We start from the raw sequence: 10,829 nt of genomic DNA, 5'->3' as shown, positions 1-10,829 counted from the left end.
GCAATTTGCTATTTTGGAATTTTCCTTTGATTCACGCCATATTTTATGCAATTGATCAATGGGTTTTTGTGGGGACATGCTATAGACATGATCTAAATAGTTTAATTTGATCAATTTTGAGTTTGGTGTGAAATTGAAAAATCTAGGGTTCCTAATTGATCCAATTTGGGGATTTTGTTAAATTGAGTAGAATTTGATGCAATTGGCTTGTTGTATTGATGAAATTAAGCATTATAATCTATGTGTTGTGTTTTATAATGCTCAATTCATCATTTTGTTTTAAAAATTTTCAAGTGGTGCTCAATTTTTGGGGTTTTTGTTAAGAAAATTCCCTGCTCAAGCCAATTTTGTCAATTTAATCTCAATTAAACTTAATTGCTCATTGCATTAGTACATGCATCATGGCATTATATCTGTTCATGCATCATATAGATTTTCATTCTATTTTTTTTGTTGCTAATTTGCAGTCTGCCCTTGGTTCTGTTTTCTTGTGTCTTTTTGGTTTTCTCTTTTGTGTCTCTGTCCTTTCCTTAGCATCATGCCTAGGAAGACTAGAGCCCGTAGGTCCATTCCCTCTTCCTCTCCATCCCCTCCCTCCTTTGACCGTGAGAGGTTTCCGAGTGAGAAAAACCAAGATCTTTTTGAGAAGCTTAACCTTAAGAGGAAGATTTGGGCTGAGCGTTCTGTTTTGTTAGATGAGCTAGATCTTGTCATTAGGGCAAACTTTGAGCGTCGGGGCTGGTTACCTTTGTTAGACATTTCTGATCCTCCTCCACCGTCTGCCTTGATTAGAGAGTTCTATTCGAACATCTCTATCCACGTCTATGATTTCAACACTTTAGTAAAGAGTTGGATACGATGTTTGCCATTACTTCTCAGGTAGTGGCTGATGCTCTAAGGGTACCGTTGGTTAGGGATCCTGTCTATCCTTATGACGAGTCTCCCGAGCTGAGCGATGTTTTATCTTACATCACTGGGACTTCTGTCCAGTGGGGTTCTGATCCTAGGATCACTTCTGCTGAGCTCTCCGGGTTGCACTATCTGTTCTTTCGGATAGCCTGTCATTCTATCTGGCCCATATCTCATGTTCACACCATTCCTCTTGAGCGGTGTGTATTTTTGTACGCTTTGGTTACTGATGCTCCTATTAGTTTTCCCCATCTCTTTCTTCGTTCTTTGAACGATGTTTATAGGAGTTCATCTTCTTCTCATGCCCTTGTTCATCCTATTTTCATCCATAGGATTTTACTTCATCTTGACCTTAGTGACTTCCCTTCCTCTGAGCCTGTTCATGTGATAGCTCTCATAGGTGCGTCTTTTCTTAGACAGAGGGCCGCTCATCTTCGAGCTGGTTCTAAACACCCTAGGTCTGAGCCGTCTAGTAGCGCTCCTCCTTCTTCTTCTTCTACAGGTGCTGCTGGTGAGGATGTTCCTGATCCAGTTAGTGATGATGTTGCTGCTGCTGATGTTCCTCCACCTCCTTCGACAGACTTTGATGTTTGTCGTACTCTGGAGACTGTTGTGATCGTTCAGGCGGCTTAGGGTCAGATTTTGGTGGACTTACTAGATGAGATTCGTGCTCTTCGAGCCGATTTAGCGCGTCTTCATTCACCCTCACCACTTCCTTTTGATGGTGACTTATGATTGCTCTTTGGCATTCCGTCACAAAAAGGGGCAGTGGAGTTTTGACTTGTAGAGGGTTTTTGTAGTTAGGGGGAGACTTTTGTTGTTAGGGGGAGATTTTTGTTACTTGTGGAGTTTTTTAGATTGTATTTAGGTGCTTCACTTTGTATATCTTTTTTGGGGATATTCATGTTAGGGGGAGTAACATTGATTGATATGTTTTTTTATTGATTCTTGTTGATTTGTGATTCACTGCTTATTGATTTATATTTATGAGTTGATCATTTATATATGTCTTTATTTTGTGTTGTGTGAGTCTTACAAGAATGTTAGACCTGTTGTTTTACTCTTTTCTGTCACACATGCATTTATGCGTTTGTTGAGTATTTCAGGAATATACAGGTTGATTCAACTAAGCTGCTGTCTACGCTTGCAACCGATGAATAGTAGTTAGGTTAAATTTGAAATTTATGAGCATTTCTTTGTAAAGGGCTTTTTACTTCTAAAACTTTGAGCTTTTAATTAGGGTTTTGTCACGGATTGCCAAAGGGGGAGTTTGTTAGGTTCTAAGGTCTTAGGATTTTATGTATTTAGAACTCTAATTTATAATGTTGGCAAACCATGATCAAAACAATGTATTTAGTCTTGTCTAGGCTTGCTCAAAGTTGGTTTATTATTGTAAAGTTGGAATCGAGTGGCTGCAGAAGTACTTGGGACTTTCGGCCTGGCTCGATCGATCGAAGAATAGACTCGATCGATCGAAAATTGCACAGGTTGATTTTTCTGCAAAATTTCCAACTCAGCCCTACTTCATTAAACGTTTAGGGTTTTATGTTTTTACCCTAGGTATATAAACAAAACCCTAGCCACGTTTTTGAAGGTTGCTGCAATTGTATTATTGCTCATACATTGCTGTTTTGTGTAAATCTCTTGTGAGATCTTTGAGGAGTTTTCCTTTACACAAAGTTTAGGGTTTTCAAGTTGGAGATATTATCTACATCTTGATGATCAACTTGGTTGCTACCATTGAAGTTTAAAGATAATCAAGCGGGGGTGCTTGTAGCTGATTGAAGAATCCAAGAAAGAAGGAGTCCGTGGATTCGGAGCTTGCACGTGGTCGTGTCAGTAAGTTATACTGGTGGGTAGCATTAGGAAGTCAAGCGGGGAGCTTGTAGTCCTTCTGTATGAACTTCGATTCTTTCGCATAGTGGATTCAGGTTTACCTTAAGGATAGCTAGGTCAAATCCTCCCCAGGTTTTTACCGTGTGGTTTCCTGGGTCATCATATCTTGTGTTCATTTATTTTCCGCTGCTTTATATCTTGATATGATTGTTTGATTGTTTTAACCTAAAATTGTTTAATTTGACTAAGTAACAACTTGGCTAATTAATCTAGGCTAACCAATCTGGTTGTTTTAAGGGGTCTAAAACCGTTCAGGTGTTGCTGTTGCTACTCTTTTTCTCAGATCAGATCCGGTGTTGTTGCTGCTGCTCCTCCTCAGATCCTTGATAACAGTCACACACGAGTCTGGTAAATCTAAGAAATTTCTCTCCTTTCTCAAGTTCTTTTATTTTTATTTTATTTTTGTCTTGCTCTGCCTTAGCCAGTTAGCCCTCTACCGTCTGCGTTTTTTTTTTTTTTTTTTAATGAACTATTGTGTTTGTGATTGTGTCTTTTTAGTTTTTATGGACTGGTCATTGTTGGTGTGGGTGTGTGTTCCAAACACTTTTATTCTTATTTATTTTCTAGCTGTTGAAAATTTATGAGAAAAATAGCCGTTGGGCAATTATGAGAAAAATAGTCGTTAGACAATAATTGATAATATAGCCGTTGGGCTTTTAAGGGTTATTAGTAACTAGTAACTATAGACTATTATCTTCATAAGTAGCCTATATAATACTTATCATAACACATTTCTATAAGAGTTTTTTTTACTACTCTATGTTTTACATATACACAATTCCACTATCTTTCTCTCCCACATATTTTTCTACAAGAATATTTGTTCTAAGGAAAGGCAATAGAGGGTTGTTCCTAAACCTTTTGTGAGTGGAAGTGTGTACATCACAAAGGTCGACGCTATAGTCTAATCCTGAGGGGATGTTTGGCCAAGAGAACCAATCGCACCAAGTTTTACTTTGGGTGGCACAAATCAACTTTTAAGGACAACGCTTTCGCAACGTGATTCTATAGCATTGTGAGATTGTTCTAAATTCCTTTTTTATTTTATGTTCTTGCTAATTATTTGAGATATTATTTTTGTATCAAAACTTGTTTATTCACTAAAATATTTCCAACAATCTTAAAGGTTGATTTCATGCTTCAAAATGGATAAACAAGTTATTGATCATGAAATTTTATATTGTGATATGATATTATGTTTATAAAGAAAAATGCTAGTACTTATATTCTTAGATACAATTACTTATATCTTTTGTGGAGTTTATTTTGCTATCTGGTTTATCTAAACAATTTGGTGGACTAATATTTTAGAAGAAAAAATAAATGACGTCCATCCAAATGTGATTTTGATTCTCTAATCTAAATCAATATGTGAATAATATTATGTAACGTTGTATTGATATGTGGATACCAACTTATTGCATTTGCAATTATGTGATACGATATGTGTATTATATTTTGAGAAATTGTTTTGTGTCTATTGAAATTTGAGGAACATGAGATTGAAGGAAAACGTATGTGTTTTGAGAAATGTTTTTTGTAATTCAAAAAAAAAAAATGTTAGCAATAATTTTTATGAGAAATGAGATAAAATTTTATTTTTTGGTAGAATTCTAAAAGGAAAAAAATGGTGTAGACTTATGGTGAAGGAATTTTTATTGTTAAGTGGAATCAATATTGCCGTATCAACTTGGTACTCCTTTTGTATAATGAAGATACAATGATATTATAATTTAATTAAATTTTATTTTCCTTGCTAAAGTATTCAAGCAATCATTTATGGTCATGTGAAAAAGAAATTGTGGATGATTAAACGTTTGTATTATACAACTGTGGTATAATGATGTCAAATTTTACAAAATATTAAGTGTTTTATTCTTGTAAAATTTTGGATGTTCCTAAGAGTGGTTTCTAGTAGCTAGAGGCTATTGGCTTTATGTACAAAAGCTATTATTTCTACATCTCTTGACACAAATATATGAAATGAGAAATTATGGAAAAATAATTAAAATTTTCTTTATATATATATATTTAAAAATGATCCAACTAGTATTTTGGGCTAGTGGATAAGATTTAGTGGGAATAAATATTCCTTTTATCCACCAAGTGCAAGAGTGATATTGGAAAAAAAATTTATTATATATATATACACTTATTTTTATTGGGTATATGTGTTGTTTTGAGATAGTGGATAGGTTTTTATGAATTTGAAACAAAAAGACCTTGCAAACCCATAACAAGAGTAACCAAACTCCTTAGTTTGGTACATAATAATTTGGATGATTTAAAAAACACAATGACTAGAGATGGTAAAAGATTTTATGCAATTTTTGTTGATGACCATTCTATATTTATTTAACTTTGTGTATTAGGAACTGAAGATAAGGTATTGGAAATTTCTATAAAATATAAAAAATGAAGTTGAGAATGGCATAAGCCTAACTTGGTATACCTCGAATTGTGGGGGTGGTTGGCTAAGATGTTACCCAAATCTAAAAGGAGAATACCTCAAAGTGTGGGGGTACTTGTCTAAGGTTATGCTACATGAACCTAAAAGGAGGAAACTTGATTCTTAAATATGTGATTGTGTGTTTATTGGTTATGTTTGTTATAATTCATGATATAAAATTATTTTCATCAATATTGATATATTTAGAATTCAATACTATTGTTGAATCTTAAAATTATTTTTTTAAGTATGCAGTTCCTTTGAAAAATAAGGAAAATATGTTTCATGAACCTATTGATACTTCTAATGATCTTGTTGTGATATGCAAGAATTGAGAAGAAGTAAGCGAATTAGGGAGAAAAAGAGTTACGGTAACAATTTTCTTACCTATATTGTTGAAGATGAACATGTAAGTTATTATACAATTAAATTTGTTGATGCACCGTTATTGTTGGAAGTTTTTAACAAATTATTAGATTTTGTCTAATCACACTGCTTCCACCTAAAGCTAAGCCTATTGGTTGCAAGTGGGTGTTTAAAACAAAATTTGTATGGTTGCAAATGAGTTTTTAAAAGAAACTTGTAACTGAATGTGATCATAGATAAGTATAAGGCATGCTCGGTAGCTAAAGGCTATAAGCAAAAATATATTGTTGATTATTTTATACTTATTCTTCGATTATCAGAATTGCATCTATAAGAATGTAGTTTGTCATTGTATCTATTTACAAACCTATTATATATCATATGGTTGTTAAAACTGTTTTCTAATAAGTGAATTAGAAAAAATATATATATATATATATATTATATGGAGCAACCCGAGAGTTGGGTTGTCCTTAGACAATAACGTAAAGTTTGTAAATTGGTTAAATCCTTGTATGGATTAAAACAAGCACATATACAATGACATGAAAATTTTGATATATGATGCTTACACATGGATTTGTGATTTATGGTCATGAGGATAAATGCATATATAATAAGTTAAATAGTAATGAAGGTGTCATTATTTGTTTATATGTTGATAACTTACTTATATTTGGAACTAGCTATAATGTTGTGCATGATACTAAATGTTTTCTTGCCTCTAAATTTGACATGAAAATTTTGGTTGAGGCAAATGTTATTTTAGGCATCAAAATCCTTAGGGATAATGATTGCAGTGTACTATCACAATCTAATTTTGTGGAAAAAAATAAAATAAAATAAAATAAACATTTTGATATGTGACCTATGTCTATTATGCATGACTTAAAGGTGCACTTGGTTAAAAATCGTGGTGATAGTGTTTCACAAGATAAATATGCACAAATTATTGGTAGTTTAATGTTTTTGAAAAATTGTACTTGTCCTGATATTGCATATGCTGTTAGTAGATTGAGTAGATACACTCATAATCCTAGTATTGAGCATTGGGATGCAATATCTAAATTATTGAGATATTTAAAGGGGACTTTTGATTTTGGTTTGTCATATTATGGCTATCCTACTGTTTTAGAAGGATATTGTGATGCTAACTGGATCTCTGATACAGATAAGGTGAAGCCCACTAGTGGATATGTGTTTACACTAGCTGGTGGGGTTGTCTCTTAGAAGTCAACCAAGAAGACTTGCATAGTGAGATCTAATATGGAAACAGAGTTAGTGGCCTTAGAGAAGGCTAGGTCCGGAGCTGTATGGCTTAGGAGTATATTAATTGTTAGTGGCCTTAGAGAAGGCTAGGTCCGGAGCTGTATGGCTTAGGAGTATATTAATTGATATGCCTCATTTTACTAACTCTATTGTTTCTGTTTGCTTTCCTTGTAATTGCCAGACTGCCATAACACGTGTTAAGAGTAAAGTTTATAATGGGAAAAGTTAACATATCCAATTGAGGCTAAGGCAGCTTATTGATAATGATGTTATGTCATTGGACTTTGTGAAATGGGAAAAGTCAACATATCCAATTGAGGCTGAGGTAGCTTATTGATAATGATGTTATGTCATTGGACTTTGTGAGGTTTGAAAGGAACTTGGCCAATCCTTTGACCAAACCACTAGCAATGAGGCTGGTGAGTGAGACATCTAGAGGGATTGGACTGATACCCAAGTTGTGACACTATGACTAATGCCCAACCTCTATGATGGGTGATTCCACGCAAGAGGTTAAATAGGTAGAGGTCATTAGTGGTCCACGGGCACTGTCATTTGTTATGTGTTTTCCGCTATCTTGGTAAGGAGATTAGTGATGAGTCCATCCTTATGGTGTGAGACAGTGCTAAGTTGCAGAATTTGGTGAGGTTGAGCTTTAGGCTCTTAATGGATCCATATCCCTACCTGTTGGGATGGGGTGTATTTGCACGCACTTCTGATGGATGCCACCGATTAAGTTGCAGATTGTTGGAGGTTGAGCTTTAGGCTCTTAATGGATCCATACTCCCTACTTGTTGGGATGGGGTGTATCTGCACGCACTCTTGATGGATGCCACCGATTAAGTTGCAGATTGTTGGAGGTTGAGCTTTAGGCTCTTAATGGATCCATACTCCCTACTTGTTGGGATGGGGTGTTCTACACGCACTCTTGATGGATGCCACCTATATGTGAGTGGAAGTTGTGCCGCTTCCTATGAGACTTTTTGGGTAGGTCTCTAGAGCTCTCATGAAACCCAGTGGCGCATGGCCTGGATAAGGCGTCAACCCGCTTAAGAACAACCTTGATAAAGAAAGTTATGTGGGTGGTAAGTTTGGTTTACTAATAGTTTGGTTAAAAGAGTTTTAACTCCACCATTGTCTTTTAGTTCCTACTTATTTATCCTATGTATGGTTAAAACCTTTTGGTACCATATTGATGCATGCTTTCTTTAGTTGTGTGCCTTTCCTATTTTGTGTTTGTAACATGTGGGGGATTGTTGGTGTGGGTGTGTATTCCAAACACTTTTATTCTTATTTATTTTCTAGCAGTTGAAAATTTATGAGAAAAATAGCCGTTGGGCAATTATGAGAAAAATAGTAGTTAGACAATAATTGATAATATAGCCGTTGGGCTTTAAAGGGTTATTAGTAACCAATAACTATAGACTATTATCTTCATAAGTAACCTATATAATACTTATCATAACACATTTCTATAAGAGTCTTTTTACTACTCTATGTTTTAGATATACACAATTCTACTATCTTTCTCTCCCACATATTTTTCTACAAGAATATTTGTTCTAAGGAAAGGCAATAGAGGGTTGTTCTTAAACCTTTTGTGAGTGGAAGTGCGTACATCACAAAGGTCGACGCTATAGTCTAATCTTGGGGGGTTGTTTGGCCAAGAGAACCAATCGCGCCAAGTTTTACTTTGGGTGGCACGAATCAACCTTTAAAGACAACGCTTTCGCAGCGTGATTCTATAGCATTGTGAGATTGTTCTAAATTCCTTTTTTATTTTATGTTCTTGCTAATTATTTGGGATATTATTTTTGTATCAAAAATTGTTTATTCACTAAAATATTTCCAACAGTCACTGGTGTGTTGTGTCATGTGTGGACCGTAGACCAGTTTGTGGTTGTGGCTTTGTATTGAGTAATGTGTAATTGAGGCTTTTTGTGTGGACCGGTCACATGTGTTTTGAGTGTTTCCACTGTTTGAGTGTTTCCACTATCTACAAAGAAGTAAACTGGGACCACTAGGAGTAGGACATGAGTGCTGAATTGACAAAATTGTGATAGTGAATTTGAATTTGTGAAACTAGTCTTTGATGAGTCATAAGAGACTTTTTTGTGAGACCAATTGATCAATGTCTTTGGTTTGATTGTTTTCATGTTTTGGTTTTAGCAAAAATTTTGTCTTTCTCACTTTGTGTGATAAGGTTAAAATTGATAATATATATGAACTTGTGAACTTTGTCTTTGTCATTTTGTGTGATGTGATTAATATTAGTAATGTATATAAACTAGAGCTTGTCTGTTTGTGATTATTTTGGTTTTAGATATATATATATATATATTGTTGAGAAGTCCCTTTTTTTTAGTTGGTGTACAGAACTATGAAATATGGAAATAATGAAACTTTTTTTTTTTTTTTTGATTTGTAGATCATGAGTAACTCCACTACAATATTAAATTTTTTTAAAAGAAAAAATCTAAATAATTCTGAAGTCATAGCTGATGATGCAAGATTTTAGACATTTTTATAATATCAAATGTTTAAGAAACACTTGTTTTATATGTAGTATTTTGTTGAATATGAAATAAATGTTAGTGAACGGTTTTAGATCCCTTAAACCAACCGGATTAACCTAGTTAATTAGCCAAGTGATTAACTTAGTTAATTTAAGCAATTCTAGGTTATCACAAACATACAATCATATCAAAATATAAAGCAGCAGAAATATAAAAGACACAATGATATGATCACCTAGGAAACCACACGGTAAAAACCTGGGGAGGATTTGACCTAGCTATCCTTAAGATAAACCTGAATCCACTATGAAAGAATCGAAGTTTATACAAAAGGACTTACAAGCTTCCCGCTTGACTTCCTAATGCTACCCACTAGTAGAACTTACTGACACGACCATGTGCAAGTTTCGAATCCACGCACTCCTTCTTTCTTAGATTCTCCAATCAGCTACAAGCACCCACACTTGTTATTCTTTAAGCTCCAATGGCAGCAATCGAGTTGATCATCAAGATGTTGATACTATCTCTACCTTGAAAACCCTAAGTTTTGTGTAAAGAAAAGTTCCTCTAGATCTCACAAGAGATTTACACAAAACAGAAAAGTATGAGTAACAATACAACAGGAGCAACTCTAAAAACGTGGCTAGAGTTTTTCTTTATATACCTAGGGTAAAAACAGAAAACCCAAAATGTTTAATGAGTTAGGGCTAAGCTAGAAAATTCTGCAGAAAAGCATTTTGCCGAGATTCGATCGATCGAGTCTTTCTTTCGATCGATCGAGTCAGGCCGAAATGCACCAATGCATCTGCAGCCTCTCGATTCCAACTTTACAAGAAAGACACAACTTTGAGCAAGCCTAAACAAGACTAAACATATTGTTTTGATCATGGTTTGCCAACATTACACATTAGAGTTCTAAATACACAAATTCCTAAATCTTTAGAACCTAACAAACTCCCATTTTGGCAATCCGTGACAAAACACAAACTAAAAACTCAAAGTTTACAAGTAAAAGCCCTTTACAATAATAATGCTTATAAAAACAAAATTCAATCCTAACTACTATCCATCAGTTGCAAGTGTAGACAGCAGCTCAATTGAATCAATCTGTATATTCCTAAAATACTCAACAAACGCATAAACGCATGTGTGATAGAAAATAGTAAATAAACAGGTATAACATTCTTGTATGATTCACACAACACATAATAAATACATATATCAATGAAAAAACTCAAAAATATAAAATCAATAAACAGTGAATCTAAAGAAACAAGAATCATGTATATATCAAGTATATCAAAAACAATGTTACTCCCCCTAACATGAATATCCCAAAAAATGATATACAAGATGAAGTGCCTAGATACAATCTAACAACTCCACTAACTCCTCAAAAAAAAAAAAAAAAAAAAAAAAACCTC

At 34.3% G+C, this 10,829-nt stretch overlaps 1 protein-coding gene across 1 annotated transcript in view; it reads left to right on the top strand.

Moving 5' to 3' along the window:
- LOC136063469 (uncharacterized) overlaps positions 1-6,850 on the top strand; it is a 9,845-nt gene extending 2,995 nt beyond the window's left edge. The window contains exons 2-4 of the mRNA XM_065763911.1: positions 1,194-1,309; positions 1,412-1,497; positions 6,515-6,850. Coding sequence (XP_065619983.1) covers positions 1,194-1,309; positions 1,412-1,497; positions 6,515-6,850 — 538 coding nt within the window. The remainder of the gene's footprint in view (positions 1-1,193; positions 1,310-1,411; positions 1,498-6,514) is intronic.
- Positions 6,851-10,829: the final 3,979 nt, after the last annotated feature.

The sequence above is a fragment of the Quercus suber genome, unplaced genomic scaffold (genome assembly GCF_002906115.3).
Source record: "Quercus suber isolate HL8 unplaced genomic scaffold, Cork oak 2.0 scaffold_532, whole genome shotgun sequence".
NCBI lineage: Eukaryota > Viridiplantae > Streptophyta > Magnoliopsida > Fagales > Fagaceae > Quercus > Quercus suber.
The sequence above is the reverse complement of the archived record's forward strand: the minus strand, read 5'-3'. Positions and strand labels throughout refer to the sequence as shown.